The following is a 22410-nucleotide window of genomic DNA, read 5'->3' as shown; positions in this document are numbered from 1 at the left end:
TGAAGGGCTCTTTTCCTGGAAAGAAAGCTTACTGAACCTTATTTTGGGGTGGATATATATTTCACTTGGGATATCAAGTGTTGTAACGGATAGTTGCCCACTCTCAGCCCTTTAAAGCATGCAAGCTCAAGAAACAGGAGCAATGTGGGTTCCAAGAATGAGCTATTGTTGTAGGACAGGGCAGGGTGTCAAACTCAAGGCATAGCAGCTGGATATGGATCACAGGTATTTAGATCTGGCCTATAGGGTTGCCCTGGAAACAGCAAAGGATTGGCCCACAGCACCTCTGCTGGCAAAAACGGAGTTTGGAAGGGCCTCTGTTTTCTTTTGCTGGCAGAGAATTTCAGGAGGCTGAAAACAGCTCAGGAGCTCATTTTTGTTGGCAGAGTGCTTGGGCCACCAAAGGCAGCCTAACAAAAGTAATGTTGAGCTGGCCACCACCAACACCACCCACTCCTCAGATCAAACACAAACCTGATGTGGCTCTCAATGAAATTGAGTTTGACATCCTTGGTGTAGGATATAATTCCATCTGTCCGTCCATCACCCTGGGGGGGGAACTATTGACCCCCTCAGAGAGGGTCCGCAACTTGGGCGTCCTCCGCGATCCACAGCTGACATTGGAACATCATCTTTCGGCTGTGTCGAGGGGGGCGTTTGCCCAGGTTCGCCTGGTGCACCAGTTGCGGCCCTATCTGGACAGGGAGTCATTGCTCACAGTCGCTCATGCCCTCATCACCTCGAGGTTCAATTACTGCAACACTCTCTACATGGGGCTACCTTTGAAAAGTGTTCAGAAACTTCAGATCGTGCAGAATGCAGCCGCGAGAGCCATCGTGGGGCTTCCTAGATTCGCCCACGTTTCTGCAACACTCCGCGGCCTACACTGGCTGCCGATCGGTTTCCGGTCACAATTCAAAGTGTTGGTAATGACCTTTAAAGCCCTACATGGCATTGGGCCAGAATACATCCGTAACCGCCTTTTACCGTACAAATCCCAGCGGCCGATAAGGTCCCACAGAGTTGGCCTTCTCCGGGTCCCGTCGACCAAACAATGTCGTTTGGCGGGCCCCAGGGGAAGAGCCTTCTCTGTGGCAGCCCCAGCCCTCTGGAATTAACTCCCCCCAGAGATTAGAACGGCCCCCACCCTCCTTGTCTTTCGCAAACTACTCAAGACCCACCTATATCGCCAGGCATGGGGGAGTTAAGATATTTCTTCCCCTAGGCCATTACAAATTATGCATGGTATGTTTGTGTGTATGTTTGGTTTTTATAATTAGGGTTTTTAGCTGTTTTATTAAATTGGATTGTTACATGTTGTTTTTACCATTGTTGTTAGCCGCCCCGAGTCTGCGGAGAGGGGCGGCATACAAATCCAATAAATAAATAAATAAATAAAATAATAAAGCTTGAAAACTTCTAGGAGTTTCTCTCAACTACTTCTTATGCCAAACAATATCAAGGTGAGATTCTGTTGAATGTCCTTCTCCTGCTTTCTTCTTTCCCAGAAATAAGTAATCATTTTGAAACTCTTTCCTTAAGTTTGTTCATTCCTGCCCCATTCCCAGGGCCTACTGGGTTCAATACATACTTTCATATAACCATTATTTAGATATTTTCTTTTGTGCCAAATTGCTCATTTAAAACATTTTGCCACAATCGGGCAGGGATGCTTTTAATAGCTATTGAACTGAGAGCTTTTAATTAGAAGAAGTTTTAATGACTGATTAGGTTCACTGATTAGATTCAGAGTTAGAGAAAGGTATTTTGGTTGATTTGGTCTATTTAAAGCACAGGTTTTTCACATAAAATGAAAAGGTGATAAACTTAATACATTGCTCACTTTAAACACTTATAAAATTTGCTAAAAGTACATCCATTCAATATTTGGAAGAAAATCTACATTAATGCTACACATTCCACTGCAGTGGTAGCATAGCAATTTTCCAAAATGATGTTATTATTTGGTGGTTTTCTGGCTTCGTGTTGCTTTTAATCTGACCTTTGAAGTAATTCTCTAGTGATGTTGGCTGCAACATAAATTCTCACAAGATTTATAAAACATTGTTATATTTAATTAGTAGCTAGATTTACCTCATTATAATGGGCTCCAGTATCTATTCCAACCCCAACTCTTTCATGTTAGACTGTTTCTCATTAAAAGTAAAGAGAAGATTTCTTTCTTTAACTCAGGCCTACAGTATAACTCTAAATAATAAAATAAAAATAAATAAAATAAAAACTCTAAACAACCACTAGATAAAAGCAGAGCTGTTTGTGTATTAGCTAACATTTAGCTGTCACCCAGAACTTTGCAGTTCTTTTTCACAATCTTATTAATCACAAACATGGGTGAGACTACTGTATACCTTATCCACTTATTTAATAGAAATAGTCCTGTGAATTTAAAGTATTTAACAACAATGAAATAATTGAACTGCAATGGAGAAAACTATACCTGATGAATTTCTGATCTCAAAATTAGAACACAATGGCAATTTCAACATAATATAAAGCAGGGTTGTTTCCTCTTTTATTCTATTTACTGTATGTATATTTATATCTAAGGCTACCAGATCTGGGCTGGAAAAATATGGACAGCCAGTAGATAGAAGGAACCAGCTACACCACCACCACCAAAAAAAACCCCACCTTAATCTGACTCTGTGCTATCATTCCACCGTTGGCCCAAGTAATGGAGTTCAGGTGTGGTGGATATACAGTGGTACCTCTACTTAAGAACTTTTCTATATAAGAACCGGGCATTCAAGATTTTTTTGCCTCTTCTTAAGAACCATTTTCTACTTAAGAACCCGAGCCCGGGAAAATTTCCCAGGAAATTTGAGAGCGGCAGGAAGGCCCGGCCAGTTTCCTGCCATTCCCCCTGGGTTTCTCTCTCTGGCGCAGTGTATGGGAGGCAGCCTCATGCTGGGTGTATGGGAGACACGTGCTCCTCCTCGCCACCTCAGAGCGAATCACCTCTTTTTTTTTTAAGCCTTAAAGTTTTGGATTTTTTTTATTCCCCTCACCTCACCTTCTTCCTTCAACAGTGACTCTCCTTCTCCTCTTCTTCCTCTTCCTCTTCCCACCCAAACTCCAAGCATTTATTTCTTTCCTAATGGGTTTGCACACATTATTTGCTTTTACATTGATTCCTATGGGAAAAATTGCTTCTACTTACAAACTTTTCTACTTAAGAACCTGGTCACCGAACGAATTAAGTTCTTAAGTAGAGCTACCATTGTATTAGCAAAGACTCCAGGTAATAGCTAAGTTTATTTTTTCCCAGATGTTGGACTACAACCCCCCTCATCCTCCAGCATATCTAAGGACTATGCTAGCTAGATATGTTGCGCATATGTAATCCTACATATATCCTACATATACTAACATTAATCCTAACACCACATATCCAAAGACAGTATAAACTGAAATGTAAGTTGCAGAAATCCAAACTACCACTAAATGGCAAAAAAAAACCAGACACAGAAATGTTGTGTCTTTGCTGCCATCTAGATTCAATAACACTTCCTAAAAACAGGGAGTGATTTAGCACATTCCGTCGAAATAAATACATGTCACGTCCAATTAAGAATCGATGCAACCTTCTGCCCTTTAGCTCAAATAGATATTTGGTTTCAGTCTCATTTACAGATTTCAAAGACTTGTGGCTCTTCATCATCTCTTAGGCCAGTGGCTAGAGAATTCTGGGAGTTGAAGTCTACACATCTTAAAGTGGTCAAGTTTAAGAAACACTGACATACATGGAAGTTACAAGAAGAGCAGAAAGACATTCAAAGCCATCTTTTGTTTTCCCCAAGCACGTTCTAGTTACAACACAGACCAGGTAAGGAACATGCCAGGGTTTATTATCACAAGTCCTGTAGTGCTATCTTGATACATCACCCAGCTGTGAAACATCAGGTAAACTATTAGAAACCTTAACTGACTTTATTCTAGCTTATCTTTCCACAAAAGAATTGTGATTGATCTTAGGTATGACATGTTTTTCTGAATCAAAATTGACTGAGTTATTCATTAAGCCAAGGAGGGTGAGGGGATGGGGGTTATCAAAGCCTTTTCTCCAGAATTCTCCCTTTTGCTACAAGGCCATTAGTGTCAACTGCCCTGGAAAGAGATTTAGAAAATGTTTCTGTGTTTACCGGTATTTGCTTGTTTAAAAATAATGTTTTTAAACAAGCGTTATCTTGCTTAAGAATTATCTATGTTGATTGAAAACTACTTGCATAGAATATATAAATAATAGTAATAAATGGATACAAAAATATTTGCACTTTCAACTTTTTTTTGTTTTTATATTTTTTATTCTATAGTTGCCCCGACTCACCCCGAATAAAAGAATTAAAGGGTTGTAAAAATAAAAATATATTATTTATTCTATATTTTACTATCCATGAAATAGCACACTGTGGGCATTATTTTAAATGTTAACACTAAACGTTTCTGCTAAAGCAGAAAGATGGCATAGAGATTATCATCAATTATAGTGGATAAACCTAGTCAATGTGGTTAATTTAGAGTTTAATGTATTGTGCAAACTCCAGCAATCAGGGTAATTCAGTTAATCATGGGTTTTCATGGTGTAAAAGCACAGCTAATATGTGAGGCTTGTGATTTATTTTGGCACTTGCTCTTTATATGGAAGCAGCTGTATATCCCACAAATGACAGACCTAGCTGCCAGAGATTCATTTGTTTGGCCCCCAGAGTGCTTTGGTGAATAGACAGTTACATAAGTACCTTATTTTTCAGGGTATAAGACACACCTTAGTATTAGGGGAGGAAAATAGGGAGAAAAATCTGCCTACCATTCATCTGTCTAGTGTCCTTAGTCTGGTCAGCTTCAGCACATTATTTTGTCCCCTGGTTAGGGCTTTAAAAAAAAACTTATTCAGAGAGAGTAACAATGAAATAACTTTTAAGCCAGGAAGAGCTGGGAACATTGTTAGCACCTGGAAAGAAACATTTGGAGCAAGTAGAGCAATGGGAAAAAAAACCCTGCAAAGACTTAGGGCTTGCAAAACATTATTTCCAGAGAATAACAATGAAGGAGCTTGCAAGTCCTAAAACTTGGGAACATCATTAGCAGCTAGTTAGGGCTAGGAAAAAAATATAGCTTTTAGAAAAAAGCTACATTCAGAATATAATACTCAAATTTTTAGCCTCTTTTGGGGAGGAAAAAGGTGCATCTTATACTCCAAAAATACAGTATGTTACATAAAATATATAAACATATACCTTTTGCAAAGAGTTTCCCAATCCAAAGAACAAGATGCTTGGATCTGTAAACAGCTTCTGGCTTTCTGTTCACATTCTATCTAGGGACTGAAGAACACATTAGACATTCATCTGATAACAATGTTTCTTTCAAAAGTCTCTCATATGCTCCCCATGTTCATTTCTGGTGGCCTACCTGGTCCAGGTTCTTGTTATCCAGGAAGTATATACCGTATATCATCTGTTTACCCTTCTGGTGCAGGGAGGAAGTAGAAAATGATGCTTCTCTTCATTCTGAGTGATCATTTATTTGCTTGTTTGTTTTGTCAAGTACGTATTGGTGGTATATAGAGATATAATAATATTTATATACAGTAATAATAACTAGTAAAAGAGAAACATTAGGACAGGAGACGGAAGGCACTCTGGTGCACTTATGCATGCCCCTTACCGACCTCTTAGGAATTGGGAAAGGTCAACAGTGGCTAGTCTAAGGGTAAAGTTTTGGGAGTTAAGTGATGATACTAAAGAGTTTGGTAGTGAGTTCCATGCATCAATTACTCGGTTACTAAAGTCGTATTTACTACAGTTGAGTTTAGAGCGGTTTACTTTAAGTTTGTGCTCATGTGTTGTTGTGGTTGAAGCTGAAGTTGTTGTTGAGAGGAAGTACGTTGCAGCCGATGATTTTATGAGTGTTTAGGTCGTGTTTGATTCTCATCATCCTGATCAGAACCCCACCCCCCATTGTTAACTTTGCTAAAAATGACACAAACTTTTTTTAAAAAAAATTATTTAATTTTGTCCAATACATAATAATACCCAATGAAGGTAGTAGAGGACACCTTCAAGGAAATAAAATTAGAGAAGGAATAGAAGAGAGAGTATAGGATAAAATAAATAAATGAGAGAATAGAAGAAAGATAAAGGGATAAAAGAGAAGATATATGGGATATAGGAGAGACAATAGGACAGGGGTTGGAAGGTACTCTATTGCACTTATGCACGCCCCTTACTGACCTCTTAGGAATCTGGAAAGGTCAGTAGTGGCTAGTCTAAGGGTAAAGTTTTGGGAGTTAAGTGATGATACTAAAGAGTTTGGTAGTGAGTTCCATGCATCAATTATTCAGTTACTAAAGTCATATTTACTACAGTTGAGTTTAGAGCGGTTTACTTTAAGTTTGCATCTGTTGTGTGCTCATGTGTTGTTGTGGTTGAAGCTGAAGTTGTTGTTGAGAGGAAGGATGTTGCAGCAGATGATTTTATGAGTGTTTAGGTCGTGTTTGATTCTCATCATCCTGACCAGAAACCTCCCCCCCCCCATTGTTAACTTTGCTAAAAATGACACAAACTTTTTTTAAAAAAAAATATTTATTTAATTTTGTCCAATACATAATAATACACAACAAAGGTAGTAGAGGGCATCTTCAAGGAAATAAAATTAGAGAAGGAATAAAGGAGATAGTATAGGATAAAATAAACCAATGAGAGAATAGAAGAAAGATAAAGGGATAGAAGAGAAGCTAGATGGGATGTGGGAGAGACAATAGGACAGGGGTTGGAAGGCACTCTAGGGCAGTGTTTCCCAACCTTGGCCACTTGAAGATATCTGGACTTCAACTCCCAGAATTCCCCAGCCAGCATTCGCTGGCTGGGGAATTCTGGGAGTTGAAGTCCAGATATCTTCAAGTGGTCAAGGTTGGGAAACACTGCTCTAGGGCACTTCCTTTGCACTCGCTCTCCTTTGCCTCTCAAAAAATATTGTATGTTTGTATTTCCTGCCACTGTCCCTCACCAAAACCTTCACCTATAATCTCTACAGGAAAAAGTCAGAATGGGATTGTTTCATTGTTTAGCTAGGAGGCTAAACATTACTCGCAATACATTGGAGAGGCTGCTAATCAAATCAGACAGGTTTTTCATGGGCTTATCAGGACTAACATATTTCGCACCTGAAATAGGAGGTGGGGAATGAAAGTGGCTTTATACTAATCTGCTGGTTTTTAATATACTCCAGAAATGCAGCCCGGGGGACAGAAAATCTAGCTACTTTGTAGTATTTCAGGGCAATGGCAGCTGGAGCCTGGTGCCATGTGTCTTATAGAAAAGAACCAGGCTGTTGTGAAAGGCGTATGAAAAATCCAGATGGTCCAGAGCAGAGAAGGAGGAGGAGGAAGGGGGAAGGCTGAGGGTGAAGGGGCAGAGCCCAGAGATAGAGGTGGGGGCACCTTCGTGGCTGGCACCCAAGTCAGACTTGGGAGGAGGGAAGCTTCCTAATGAAGATTGGCTGCTGGCTACCCCCCCCCCCCCCCAAGAGGCTCCTTTGCAAACTTAGAAGGGGTGGTGCTAAATAGCCTGGAGCAGAGGCTTTATGCGAATCCAGCTCCTTCCATCCCACTGATAGTGGCAAATATAAAGAGCCAGTTGGAGAGAAGAGATTTGCTTTCCTGGGCATAGGGACTCGGTTTGGCAGTTCAATTTGGCTGGGATTAGAACAGAGCAGTAAAGTTAGTTACCAGTGGCACCTGTGGCAACGCAACTTGCCTCTTTTCCAAGCAGAAACAGTGCAGTCTCTGGACCATGATCTTCCTCTGTCGGTGGAACGTCCTGGAGGCACTACTCCTGGTTCTGGTGCAGGGCTGGGCGCAGGAGTACGATTACTACAGCTGGCCTTCCGATAACTTTCAGCATGGACGCTTCTATACCAAGCAATCACAATGTGTGGACATCCCAGCTGACCTGCAGCTCTGCCACAATGTGGGTTACAAACGCATGCGCTTGCCTAATCTGCTGGAGCATGAATCTATGCCCGAGGTCAAGCAACAAGCCAGCAGCTGGGTACCTCTCCTGGCCAAGAGATGCCACTCAGACACACAGGTTTTCCTCTGCTCTCTGTTCACACCCGTCTGCCTGGACCAGCCCATCTATCCGTGCCGCTCCTTATGTGAAGTTGTGCGCGATTCATGTGCGCCTGTCATGGAATCCTATGGCTTCCCCTGGCCTGATATGCTCAACTGCAACAAATTTCCCTTTGACAACGACCTCTGCATCACAGTGCAGTTTGGAAACAACCAGGTTACTCAGCCACCAGGTAACAGTGTGGAGGGCAAGTGGTGTTTGTGTATGTGAATTAATATAGCTATTTCTTATACCATTCCTGTAGAACCCCACTTTACAATAAACCCTGGACTTTTGTTCCTAGAAAGAATTATTAGTGTTTATTATTATTATTATTATTATTATTACTATTATTATTATTATTATTATCATTATGTCAATACAACACAGCAAACGAGATCACTATGCTGGATTTCATATTTCATCACCAGTCGGGTGCTTCCCAAGCACCTAGGACTGCGAGATGTAGCGGCGAATTATGTGTGCCGATCCCAGTAACCAACTAACCTCAGATTGTGCCTCCTTGTTTTTGTGTTCACTTTTCTATTAAAAACACTTCCCTCCTGAACCTTATTTAACCCTTTAACATATTTAAATGTTTCCATCATGTTCCTCCTTTCCCTTCTGTCCTCCAGACTATACTGATTGAAGTCTTTCCTGACAATGTCTGGACATTTTATGCTTAATACCTTCCAACATTTTTGTAGCCTGTCTTTGTACCCATTCAATTTTAGCAATATATTTTTGTAGGTGAGGTCTCCAGACCTGAACACAGTATTCCAAATGTCGTCTCACCAACGCTCTATACAGCGGGATCACAATCTCCCTTTTCCTGCTTGTTATACCTCTAGCTATGCAGCCAAGCATTGTACTTACTTTCCATACCGCCTGACCACACTGTTCACCCAATTTGAGACTGTCAGAAATCCCAGTACTTTGTAATTAACATGGGTGTTACTATCAGTGCAAAATACAATCTGTGAGTAGGCTCATGTATAATTGGTTCTTTCTAATGATTTCAGGACTGCTGTACAGAATGCCGCGAGACTCGGGGCGGCTAACAGCGACAATAAAACAGTGTGCAATATTAATTTGGTATTAGAAATGATTAAAAATCCATTAATATAAAAACCAAATATACATACATACATACCATGCATAGAATTGTAAAGGCCTAGGGGGAAAGAGGATCTCAATTCCCCCATGCCTGGCGGCGGAGGTGGGTTTTAAGTTGTTTACGAAAGGCAAGGAGGGTGGGAGCAGTTCTAATCTCTGGGGGGAGTTGGTTCCAGAGGGCCAGGGCCGGGGCTGCCAGAGAGAAGGCTCTTCCCCTGAGTCCCGCCAGGCGACATTGCTTAGTTGACGGGACCCGGAGAAGATCCACTCTGTGGGACCTAACTGGTCGCTGGGATTCATGCAGCAGAAGGTGGTCCCTGAGGTAATCTGGTCCGGTGATATTACTTCCAAGCCCAACTACAAAATCAGTAGGAAGGTTCAGGAGGGAAGTGTTTTTAATAGGAAAGTGAACACAAGAACAAGGGGACACAATCTGAGGTTAGTTGGGGGAAAGATCAAAAGCACCATGAGAAAATATTATTTTACTGAAAGAGTAGTAGATCCTTGGAACAAACTTCCAGCAGACGTGGTTGGTAAATCCACAGTCACTGAATTTAAACATGCCTGGGATAAACATATATCCATCCTAAGATAAAATACAGAAAATAGTATAAGGGCAGACTAGATGGACCATGAGGTCTTTTTCTGCCGTCAGTCTTCTATGTTTCTATGAATCATATAGGATGAAACACGAACATGATGTGACTTTTTCTCTAGGATGCTTCTTTTAGGAGTGCAAGCGTCTTCCCATAATGAACCTTGAAGGAGCTCATCCTCTCAGGCAATCAGGGAGAGATGGATACAGGGAGATTTTGGATCTAAAACCAACAAATGTTTGCCCTCACACAGGCATGCACATCTGCTATCTACAAGCAGCTGTTTGCAAATTCTTTGGGGCCAGCAGCCAGCTGGAGGCACTGTTCGATAAAAAGAGAACCCAGGCTAATTTCAGAGGTATTCCGATCATGGAGCAAGCTGGAAAAAGAACACAGAAACTTTTTTTATTTTTTACCACTGGACTTGGTGAGACCAAATCTGGACCTGGTCAGAACCAATTTACAACTGGGATCTAGGAAGCACCATTTTCCACCAAGAGGTTTCTGAATGTAATCATAAGTGCATAAGTGCACTAGAGCAGTGTTTCCCAACCTTGGCAACTTGAAGATATTTGGACTTCAACTCCCAGAATTCCCCAGCCAGCGAATGCTGGATGGGGAATTCTGGGAGTTGAAGTCCAGATATCTTCAAGTTGCCAAGGTTGGGAAACACTGCACTAGAGTGCCTTCCTTCCCCTGTCCTATTGCTCTCCTATATCTCCTATTCCTTTCTTCTATTCTTATATCTCTTCTTCTATTCTTTCATTGATATGTTTATTCCTACATCTTCTCTTCTATTCTTTCTTAGATATATTTTACTATGAGTATATCCTCTATAATTTATACAATTTATGCATGGTATGTTTGTGTATATGTTTTTGTTTTTTAATAAGGGGTTTTTAGTGATTTTTAAATTATTAGATTTGTTGCATATTGTTTCATTGTTGTTGTGAGCTGCCCCAAGTCTACGGAGAGGGGCGGCATGCAAATCTAATTAATAATAATAATAATAATAATAATAATAATAATAATAATAATATAACCTTCATTATGTATTTTACTATGTGTATACCCACTAAAACCCTCATTGTGTATTGGAATAGATAGATAGATAGATAGATAGATAGATAGATAGATAGATAGATAGATAGATAGATAGATAGATAGATAGATAGATAGATAGATAGATTAGGTAGGTAGGTAGGTAGATAGATAGATAGATAGATAGATAGATAGATAGATAGATAGATAGATAGATAGATAGATAGATAGATAGATAGATAGATAGATAGATAGATAGATAGATAGATAGATAGATAGATAGATAGATTAGGTAGATAGATTAGGTAGGTGGGTAGGTAGATAGGTATATAGGTAGATAGGTATATAGGTAGATAGATTAGATAGGTAGGTAGGTTCCCTGAGGAGCCTCAGGCTGAATCACAACACCAGGTAAGTAGGTAGGTAGGTAGGTAGGTAGGTTAGTAGGTAAGTAGGTAAGTAGGTAAATAGGTAAGTAAGTAAGTAAGTAAGTAAGTACGGTAAGTAAATCAACAGTACTTCTGGAGCTGAGAGCTGAAGAAAGTCCAGTTCCCTTTTGAAAAAGCATCACTGGGAAAACTATGACTTGGATGACTTAGAATCTCCATAGATAGATATTGAGGCAAAGTATATTATTTTTCATTCAGAGCAATTTTTATGAGACAAGAAGTAGATATAGCCAAGCTATTCCCATAAACCAGGTCTTAGAAGCCAAAGCCCAGCAAACTCCAGCACATCGTGTTTCTCAGCCTTGACTATTCTGGGAGTTGAAGTCCACATCTCTTCAAGTTGCCAAGGCTGAGGAATACTGCCAGCACAGCTTTTAGCTCCAGGTCCTTTCATTTCAGAATTGCTCTTCTGTACAACCTCTGTCTGATCCCTAAGACAGCCGGAATGATTCAGAGTGCTTCCATCCACAAACTTTTATTTTCCCTCTTTTGTTTTTTAATAGCAACAGGGAAAAAATACCAGCAGGAAAATAGAAGAATATTAAAATTGACGGTTTTGAAACATCAGCAGTAATCTGTCTCTCATGCACATAAACCAATCCTGTTTACTCAACTTGCTAGACTCAATCAAGACATGAGCATGATATGTGAATAGCTAAACCTTGTCACTGGGTACAAAAGTACATTTTGTCTAAGACAACCCTGAAGCAACTTCTACCTGAGCTCACCTCCCCCACTTACCCTCCCACCAGATCTGTCCTCTGAACAAGATTGCAAAAATTATTTCTCTGGCTTGAATAGGAAGAGACTCACAATCGTTGTCTGCAAAATTAAGTTTCCCTAGGTATACTGCCTTGGGTCTTATTTTATTTATTTATTTGTTATGTCAAGTACATATTGGTGGTATACAAAGATATAACAATGTTTATATACACTATGCTAGTAAAAGAGAAACATTAGGACAGGGGACGGGAGGCACTCTGGTGCACTTATGCATGCTCCTTACTGACCTTTTAGGAATCAGTAGAGGTCAACAGTGGATAGTCTAAGGGTAAAGTTTTGATACTACAGAGTCTGGTAGTGAGTTCCATACATCAACTACATGGTTACCAAAGTCGTAGTTCCTGGAGTCGAGTTTAGAATGGTTTACTTTAATTTTGTATCTGTTGTGTGCTCGTGTGTTGTTGTGGTTGAAGCTGAAGTAGTCACTGACAGGAAGGATGTTGTAGCACATGATTTTATCAGCTATGCTTAGATTGTCTTTAAGGTGATGTAGTTCTAAGCTTTCTAAACCCAGGATTGTAAGTCTAGTTGCGTGGGAGTGGAGGGCTCGTCTAGTATAGTATCTCTGGACATTTTCTAGAGTGTTTATGTCTGAAATGTAGTGTGGATTCCAGACAGATGAGCTATATTCAAGGATTGGTCTGGTGAAAGTTTTGTATGCTCTGGTTAGTAGTGTGAGATTACCAGAGCAGAAGCTACGTAGGATTAGGTTAACAACTCTTGAAGCCTTTTTGGCGATGTTGTTGCAGTGGCCTTTGGCACTTAGGTCATTATATGAGTATTCCAATGTCGTTCTTTTCATTTTCTGACTCATATATCCAGAGCTCTCACAACCATTCTGGAATGTTTGATTAAATTCCTCCACCACAATTCACTCTAAGGACCCAACCAGTCATGTCGAATTTTAATAACCATCCACAAGAAGCAACTTCCCCCTTGTCTATTTTGTGGTGGCTGAAGGATCTCTCTATAAAAGAAAAAAAATATAGCTCAGGGTTGAACTGTAGAATCCTTGGTGCTCTAAGAACTTAGTTGTTTTCTTGTAGACATTTCATTTCACACTAAGGTAACAAAGTCAGTATCACTATGTTCCCTAGTTGTGTGAAACATCTACAAGCTTGGCGCTCCAAGACGGAGTATCACTCTGGTGATTGATGGACCAATAGCAGATATCATCTCCCCTACCCCCATGTACATTTTATTCCCTCCCTCCCCATCTTAATTACCATAATTTTAGGTATACATATTTTTATTGCTACTAGTTTTATTGCTTTTAACCTTGTAAGCCACCCATAGTTGCCTTGTGTGGGGGTAGCTGGGTGGATGGATGGATGGATGGATGGACAGACGGACGGATGGACGGACGGACTGGTGGGTGGGTGGGGGGGGGTGGATGAGTGGTAGGTGGGTGGGTAGATGGTGGATGGGTGGATGGATGGGTGGATGGATGGGTGGGTGGGTGGGTGGACAGACAGACAGACAGACACTCAGAGAGCACAAAGGATTCCACAAAGTCACTATTCCCAGTTGGAATGAGGTATATGTGCTGCCAGTGTAGGGGGAACTTGGCCCAAATCCAAAATTTCTCATGGGAACATAATCATTACAATGTATTTGGAGATAACCTCTACTGACTCCTACCCCATGGATACTTAGGAACGGCTAATAATGTCTTCTAATGGGGTTTCTCTCTGCATGCTTCAAAAGGGCAATGCAGATTTTATTTTGTCCTTAATATCATTTTTGGTTAATGAATTGATTAAGTATAAAGTTTGGCAAACTGAAGAGGTTCTTGCTAGCAAAGTGCCCATGTATAGAGCAAGATGTCTGGTGTCTGATGCCAAAAAATGCAAAGAAGGGCAACTAAGATGATTAAAGGTGTGGAGGCTAAAACATACTGAGAATGGTTGGGGGATTTGGGTTTGGCTAATCTAGGGAACAGAAGGACAAGTGGGGACATGATTGCAGTATTCCAGTATTTGAGAGGCTGCCACAAAGAATAGGGGGTCAAATTATTCTCCAAAGCACCAAAGGGCAGGACAAAAAATGATGGAAACTAGTCAAGGAGAAAAACAACCTGGAATTAAGAAAGTTCCTAATAGTGAGAACAATTAACTAATGGAACAGCTTGCGTTCAAACATTGGGTCCTATTAGGTCCCACAGAGTCGGCCTTCTCCGGGTCCCGTCGACTAAACAATGTCGTCTGGCGGGACCCAGCGGAAGAGCCTGCTCTGTGGCAGCCCTGACCCTCTGGAACCAACTCCCCCCAGAGATTAGGACTGCCCCCACCTTCCTCACCTTTCATAAGTTATTAAAAACTCATCTTTGCCACCAGACATGGGGAAATTAACACACACCCCAGTTGTCAAGGTTGGTGTATGGTTTGGTTTGATTAGATTGTGTGATTATTTTATTATAAGGGTTTTAAATTGTATTTTTTTCAATTGGATTTGTACACTGTTTATGTGGTTGTGAGCCGCCCCAAGTCTTCGGAGAGGGGTGGCATACAAATCTAATAAATTATTATTATCACTATCATCACTATCACTATCACTATCATCATCATCATCATCATCATCATCATCATTATTATTATTATTATTATTGTGGGTGCTTCAACATTGGAGGTTTTGAAGACGAGACTAGCCAGTCAATTGTCTGAAATGGTATAAGACAGTGATGGCGAACCTATGGCACAGGTGCCATAGTTGGCATGCGGAGCCATATCTGTTGGCACACGAGCCTTTGCCCTAGCTCAGCTCCAACGTGCATTTTTGACTTGCACAGAGGCTCTGAGATGGTTTTTTTTGCTTCCAGAGAGCCTCCTGGGAGATGGGGGAGGGCATTTTTACCCATAGCCTTTGGAGCTTGGGGAGGGTGAAACACAAGCCTACTGGGCCCACCAGAAGTTGGGAAGCAGACAATTTCCAGCTTCCAGAAGACCTCCGGAAGCTGTTTTTGCCCTCCCCAGGAATTGAATTATGGGTGTGGGCACTCATGCATACATGCTCTTTCAGCACCCAAGGAAAAAAAGGTTTGCCATCACTGGTATAGGATTTCCTCCTTGCGCAAGGGCCTGGGCTAGAAGGTCCCATCCAGCTCTATTCTTATTCAAGTGACAAAAGGGCTGAAGAAATAATCATGCAATGTATTTTACAAATCCAGGATACATCTTTTAATTCAAACTCACAGTATGGGTCCAACTTTAATTATGTCTTTCTTTATCTGAGTTAAAAAGAAAGATGTCGCACTTTTTGTATTTTAATACTCATATAACAGCAAGAGCCTTAGCCTATCCAATTTAATAAGGTGGAAGAAAACTAGACCCACTCAATTTTTTGTGAATTTAAAAAAAACCCTTTTGTCCTTTATTGCCTTTTTACTCATTTTCCTCTTTCCTTTTTTTCAAATGCATGCGAATGTAATAATTATGCAGATCTTCCTAGATGTTATAGATGCATGAGGCTAAGTAACAGCTAGAGAACGATGCATCCCATTAAGGCAAACATGACTATTGTTCATGAACAATATTCCCTTTCTACCATCTTGGTCTCACTTGCCTATTGAATAGACTGCTAGGGGCTGCAGTGGAAAGTTATAGGAGAGACAGGTAAAAACTAAATTTGTTTACAGTATATTAAATTTACATTTCATATAAACATGATTATTCCTCATCTATTTAAGCCTCCCCATTAATATGTTTTAAAAAATAGAATTAAATAGGTATGCTGAGATGGTTCTCCAAAGGGTGCATCCAAAGAGTTGAATGTTACATAATACTCTGTAGACCAGTGTTTCCCAACCTTGGCAACTTGAAGATATCTGGACTTCAACTCCCAGAATTCCCCAGCCAGCATTCGCTGGCTGGGGAATTCTGGGAGTTGAAGTCCAAATATCTTCAAGTTGCCAAGGTTGGGAAACACTGCTCTAGCCTACAGATTTGGTAAAGGTCTATACTCCCATTATCCAGTGGGCAACATCTGACAAGGATGTTTGGGGTTTATTCTTTGTATACCTAAATTGAGAATGTTTTTGATCAATAATTTATTGATATTTTGTTTTGTTTTGTTTATTTGTTTGTTTGATTTTTTGTTTTGTTTTTTTATGCCGCCCTTCACCTTAGATTCAGGGCAGCTTACAACATGTTAGCAATAGCACTTTTTAACAGAGCCAGCATATTGCCCCCACAATCCGGGTCCTCATTTTACCCACCTCAGAAGGATGGAAGGCTGAGTCAACCTTGAGCCGGTGATGAGATATGAACCGCTGACCTGCAGTACTGCACTCTAACCACTGAGCCACCTTGGCTTGTCATTTATTTATTTAGCCTTTACTTGAGACTGTGTTCCAAAGAAGTCAAAGCATATTATTATTTTTTACATCTCATTTATGAAGTTCCTTCAGAGACAATATAGTTTGATTTTCCTAATATCTTTTGCCTTCTTTTATAATCAAGACTTCAAATTCAAAAAAAGTAGGAAAAATAAATGGAAATCAACCAGGAAAAAGCTGTCTGCATAATAAAAGAAATTGAAAACAAAACACAAGAATAACTGTATGGGAAAAACTGTTTCCCTGAAATATATTCCTATCCCCATTATTTTCAGTATGACATTCTTATCTGGATAGGGTGAAGTCTGTATTTTTTATTTGTTCAGGATATTTTGGGACAATTTAAAAGTTCATAACTGTTCTGCCTGACTCTCTGGTAGGAGCCTCCCCAAAATTCAAAGGTACAAATTTCAGACACTCACACGTTTGAAAATTCAAAACAATGTTCTTTATCACAAAATTCAAAATAAAGTAAGCACTCTTTTTGTATTGCAAAGAGCACGCGTCCCAAAACAACCTGGTAGTTTGTACAAGTCCCTTATCAGTTCATAAGTACTTAGCTTGCAGTTGTGAAGAAAGTCACAGCCCTTCTTCTTCCACGAAGTGAAGCTCACTTTGCTCTGCTTTGGTTTCAAAGTGGTGAAAAGTCAACAAAGGCCGGAGTCAGCAAGACATTCATGAAACAAAACGATCAGAGAATTCTCCACAACGGCCAAACCCACACGCTGCTATTTATAGCAGCAGCACTAATTACAGCAGCCCCACCCAACCACAGGTGGCCTCATTTTCTCTTGTAATAATCCTTTAGTTGTTGCTTCCTATGCATCACTCTACGCATGCGTGGATGTGTCATTAATTCTTGATCATAATCCAGAGATGATACAGATGATTGATCTCCTCCTGGGCTGTCTGCCAAACTCTCCTCCTTCCTGTCACTCAGGCCTCCTTGGTCAGAGGAGACTTCATCGGCAGATTCCACTGGGAGCAAAACAGGCCTGCAGCATGTGAATGTCTCCCCCACATCCACCTGCACATTCCTTGGCGCAGGAGCTAGGCCAGAGCTAACCACAAGAATAACAAGGCAAGGTAATCAGGAAATCACCATCATCACTTCAAATCAATTGCCTATGAATATCCTGGCCTAACACTAAATATGCCCAATTTTTCTGAGCTCACATTCATTTTTTCTCTCTCTTACAGTGTCAAAGATTTGCACCCAGTGCGAGATGGAACACAAAGCAGATGGCATCATGGAGCAGATGTGTTCCAGTGACTTTGGTAAATGATACACACAAAACAGCAGTGGGGATCTGGGAAGAGCAGCTGTTGGGACATGTCAAATAGTTGTTGTTCTTACTTCCCTTTTCCTGTTTGAATTCTACCTATTTTCAATCACATCCTTCAGTAGCTTCCAGGTTGTTTCTGGGATAAAATCAATGTGATTTTTTTTTGACTCACAGTAACCCTAAATTCTGACTCCAGGAAAAAAAAAACACCTTTGTCTGAACCCATCTTATCTCTTAATAGATTGAATTCGGATATTTTCTCATATAACTAAGCAGCCTTGTCACTTAGGTCCGCTTGATTTATATCTTCCAACAACTTTCAATATTTTCCTTTTGAAAAACAAAGTTTCAACAACAGCCTGATCATAAAATTCATTTTTGAAGACAATCTCCAGGCATTAATATTAAGAGTCATCCCCTATAATTATTAGAATTTTGATTTCTTTTCTTTTCTTTTGTCAATTTTTCAGCGCTCGATTTTAAAAGGGGAATAATTTATTTGCTGCCTTGAGTAGTCCTTATAGAAAAGCCAAGGCATACATTTAAAAAATAATCATAATAAAATATTTATGCAGTTATAGTTCCGTCCTTCAAAAGATGAACTCAACCAGATACTTAGTATAATCAATCCAGGCAAACAGAAGACTGAAAATAGCTGTGGTTAAAGATGGCAGATTTTTCCTTATGAAGGAACTAATGTGTAGGAGACAAGGTGATACCAGCAGCAGAACAATTTACTCGGATGCAGAACACGATACATTTCACATACATTTTCACACCATCAGAGAAGCTGAATCTAACTATCCAAACTAAGGCAGCTGCTTCATGATGGTAACTTTGTGCCATGAAAGGAAAGGAGGTTATTACCACCACAGGCAAATGTGAAGATTGAGATGGGCTTGTAGGGTATTCTACTTTTGGTGTCCCATTAAGGTTGTCAATCTTGAATTCTTCCTAATTTAATTTAGAGATAAGCACCAGTTTCTTTTCCCCCAAAACTGAGGTTTTTAAAAAATATTTCAGTTCAAAAACACATTATTCCCTTAATTTTTCCCCAGGGTTTTCCCAAAAAGTTGTCATAAATCAATACCTGACCTTCCTTTATTTCCAGGCTGTACATGAGTAACATCAAGCTCTTCGCAAAGTAGCACATTTCCCACCACATAACCAAATACAAATTTGCTCGTTCACTTTGGATGATCCAGTTCTTGTGCCTTTTGGAAAGTCTGTTCATATGTGGTATTCTATTAGAAGCAATCTGTGCTACATCACCCAAGGAATTCCCTCACATGGAAAAATCAAAAGATGAAATCAGTGGTATATCACTATAACTGCAGTACAGTGATACCTCGTCTTACAAATGCCTCGTCATACAAACTTTTCGAGATACAAACCCAGGGTTTAAGATTTTTTTGCCTCTTCTTACAAACTATTTTCACCTTACAAACCCACCGCCACCGCTGGGATGCCCCGCCTCCGGACCTCCGTTGCCAGCAAAGCACCCGTTTTTGCACTGCTGGGATTCCCCTGAGGCTCCCCTCCATGGGAAACCCTAACTCCGGACTTCTGTGTTTTTGTGATGCTGCAGGGGAATCCCAGCAGCACAAAAACAGGCGCTTCGCTGGCAACAGAGGTCTGGAGGTAGGGTTTCCCAGCGAGGGGCGCCTCAGTGAAATCGCAGCAGCTCAAAAACACAGAGGTCCAGAAGTGGGGTTTCAAGGACGTCGGTGTTTTTGCAATGCCGTGATTTCACTGATGCTCCCTTCGCTGGGAAACCCCACTTCCGTTGCCAGCCGAAGCACTCATTTTTGCACTGCTGGGATTCCCCAGAGGCTCCCCTCCATGGGAAACCCCACCTCCAGACTTCCGTGTTTTTGCGATGCTGCAGGGGAATCCCAGGGAATCCCAGTAGGGGAATCCCAGCATCGCAAAAACACGGAAGTCTGGAGGTGGGGTTTCCCATGGAGGGGAGCCTCCGGGGAATCCCAGCAGTGCAAAAATGAGTGCTTCGGCTGGCAAAATGTGTAAATTTTGGGCTTGCACACATTAATCGCTTTTCCATTGATTCCTATGGGAAACATCGTTTTGTCTTACAAACTTTTCACCTTAAGAACTTCGTTCCAGAACCAATTAAGTTTGTAAGACAAGGTATCACTGTAATTCCTAAAAATGGTATACCTGCATTGAATGCTGTTGTGCTCAATAAACTTTTTAACAATCCCCCAAATAACCTGGATTCAGACTGGGGGAAAAATTGGATAAACTATCTCCTTTCCAGATATTCTCACTACTGAAACGATAATGGACTTCAGGGAGAACCAATGTGACATACCGTAGCTAAAAATCTGGTAGCTAGGCCTTAAAACAAAAGGATATCTGTCATGTGCAAAGAAGTAGCCAGTAGGAAAATGTGGCAAGGGATGAGTAAATCATTCTCATTTATTCATGAAGCTTCAATTTGTCCACTATTTATCTTTGGTCTTCCTCTGCCAACATACAGCTCATCCGTTTGGAGCCCATATCGCATCTCAGACATTAACACCCTTGAAAATGTCCAAAGATACTTCACCAGAAGAGCCCTTCACTCCTCCACTCGAAACAGAATACCCGACCCAGACTAGACTTTCAATCCTGGGCCTAGAAAGCCTAGAACTAAGACGCCTTAAACATGATCTAAGTATTGCCCACAAGATCATATGCTGCAACGTCCTGCCTGTCGGCGACTACTTTAGCTTCAACCGCAACAACACAAGAGCACACAACAGATTTAAACTTAATATTAACCGCTCCAAACTTGACTGTAAAAAATATGACTTCAGTAACCGAGTTGTCGAAGCGTGGAACTCATTACCGGACTCCATAGTGTCATCCCCAAACCCCCAACACTTTACCCTTAGATTATTTATGGTTGACCTATCCAGATTCCTAAGAGGTCAGTAAGGGGCGAGTACAAGTGCACTAGAGTGCCTTCCGTCCCCTGTCCTATTGCTCTCCTATATCTCCTATACCTTTCTTCTATTCCTATATCTCTTCTTCTATTCTTTCATTGATATGTTCTATTACTATATATTCTTTTCTATTCTTTCTTAGATATATTTTACTATGAGTATCTCCTCTATAACCTTCATCATGTATTTTACTATGTGTATATAGATATATACCCACTAAAACCCTCATTGTGTATTGGACAAAATAAATAAATAAAAATAAATAAATTTTAAAGGTCACTTTTGAAACTTAAAATCAAAGGAACTATACTCATCAATTCTGTAATTTGCATACTTACAACCCTATCTACTTCTCTCCTCCGCTGACTTCCCTCCTTAAGTTGTAACGTCTTAAGGCAATTTGTGATCTATTCTCTCTTCCGCAGTGGTGAAGATGCGCATCAAGGAGATCAAAAAGGAAAATGGGGAGAGGCGATTAGTGGCCACTCAAAAGAAAAAAAAATTGCTCAAAGTGGGGCCACTGAAACGCAAGGACACCAAAAAGCTGGTGCTGTTTATGAAGAACGCAGGCGCCTGTCCTTGCCCCCAGCTGGATGACCTCAGTGGCAGCTTTCTAATTATGGGCCGAAAAGTGGGTGGGAGATTACTCGTCTTGGCCATTTACCGCTGGGAAAAGAAGAACAAGGAAATGAAATTTGCCGTTAAGTTCATGTTCTCTTATCCATGCTCCTTGCACTATCCATTCTTTTATGGCTCAGACACCCACTGAAAGCCCTACACACAGAGAGAAAAATATCCTTTTTCTGTGGGCAGGCTGACCTCAAGATACAATCTGTTAGAGCTCATTTTTCCAAGGATCCTGTTTTCCACGGGATAATTAGGCTTGATTGAAAATATTCCGAAGAATCCTGCACGTTGTTGATACTCGTGTGACTTCAGAGATCTTACAGAAGTTCTTTCTTATCCTCCATATACCATCAGCTGCCAAATAAGAAAAGTCTTTGTGGCTTTGAGTAGTACCTTGTTTCCCCGAAAATAAGACGTACCCCGAAAGTAAGGCATGTCAGAGGTTTTGCAGAATTTGCTAATATAAGGCACCCCCCGAAAATAAGGCGTAGTCAAGTTTACATACGATACGATGGAAAAACATACGGTACCATTCAAAGCTGTTCATAGCGATACCGTAATAATGTGGCGTCCCCTGCTGGCCCCTTCCATCGCTTTCTACCGTCCAGTACAGCAGACACAGTCTGCTGCTGTCTCACCGCCATTACAGTCTCCACTACAGTGCGTAGACTGTAGTTCCTCTGGTGGCCGGAAGCTGCAATAGCGGGAGTATACTGTTGTACCGTATAAGTGCCGTCGTTTGTGTGTGTGGGTGCCATACTGGCAGGTACCGTACCGTAATCAGTGTGCCATATGGTACACTTTCTTTGGGGGTGTCAGCTTTTCTGCCTCTGAATTTGTCTTATTTGAGAAATATAAGGCACACACACACACACACACACACACACCCGAAAATAAGACGTAGCACAACTTTTGGAGCAAAAATTAATATAAGACAGTGTCTTGTTTTTGGGGAAACACGGTAGTATCACCACACCCAGTGTATCCTCTTTTTATCTGAATTGCTCGGCATTTTAATGAAAACATAGAATTAAACTGGAACATTTGAAATAAATTCCCCCATTTTCATTTCATTTTAATAAAAAGTCTTAAAATACAT

General features: G+C 40.7%; 2 protein-coding genes across 9 annotated transcripts in view; one reads left to right on the top strand and one right to left on the bottom strand.

Moving 5' to 3' along the window:
• The window catches only part of GOLGA7B (golgin A7 family member B), a 60503-nt gene extending 55158 nt beyond the window's left edge, over positions 1-5345 (bottom strand). The window contains exon 1 of one of the 5 annotated variants that reach the window (XM_070752939.1): positions 5259-5345. The gene's annotated coding sequence lies outside the window, so the exon portion shown is untranslated. Of the gene's footprint in view, positions 1-474; positions 497-2652; positions 2705-3034; positions 3078-4828; positions 4907-5258 lie in introns of those variants that run through there. The other 4 variants (XM_070752940.1, XM_070752945.1, XM_070752946.1 and 1 more) reach the window with 4 other exon arrangements.
• Positions 3612-22409, top strand: SFRP5 (secreted frizzled related protein 5). Of its 4 annotated transcripts, none has more exons than XM_070752935.1 (4): positions 3612-3847; positions 7794-8325; positions 17651-17728; positions 21110-22409. In XM_070752935.1, exons 2-4 carry the CDS (start codon positions 7815-7817, stop codon positions 21451-21453), a joined length of 933 nt encoding a protein of 310 aa, XP_070609036.1. In that variant the 5' UTR covers positions 3612-3847; positions 7794-7814; the 3' UTR covers positions 21454-22409. The 4 variants fall into 4 exon arrangements, with proteins under 4 accessions (XP_070609036.1, XP_070609034.1, XP_070609035.1 ...); XM_070752933.1 differs by having other exon boundaries at positions 7791-8325; XM_070752934.1 differs by lacking the exon at positions 3612-3847 and adding an exon at positions 3857-3924 and having other exon boundaries at positions 7791-8325.
• Position 22410: the final 1 nt, after the last annotated feature.

Source organism: Erythrolamprus reginae, chromosome 5 (genome assembly GCF_031021105.1).
Source record: "Erythrolamprus reginae isolate rEryReg1 chromosome 5, rEryReg1.hap1, whole genome shotgun sequence".
Lineage (NCBI taxonomy): Eukaryota > Metazoa > Chordata > Lepidosauria > Squamata > Dipsadidae > Erythrolamprus > Erythrolamprus reginae.
The sequence above is the reverse complement of the archived record's forward strand: the minus strand, read 5'-3'. Positions and strand labels throughout refer to the sequence as shown.

Coding starts and splice junctions, on each gene's coding strand:
- SFRP5 (XM_070752935.1), top strand. CDS start 7,815: ATGATCTTCCTCTGTCGGTGGAACGTCCTGGAGGCACTACTCCTGGTT. Junction 8,326..17,650: donor CCAGGTTACTCAGCCACCAG/GTAACAGTGTGG, acceptor TCTCTCTTACAG/TGTCAAAGATTTGCACCCAG. Junction 17,729..21,109: donor GATGTGTTCCAGTGACTTTG/GTAAATGATACA, acceptor TCTCTTCCGCAG/TGGTGAAGATGCGCATCAAG.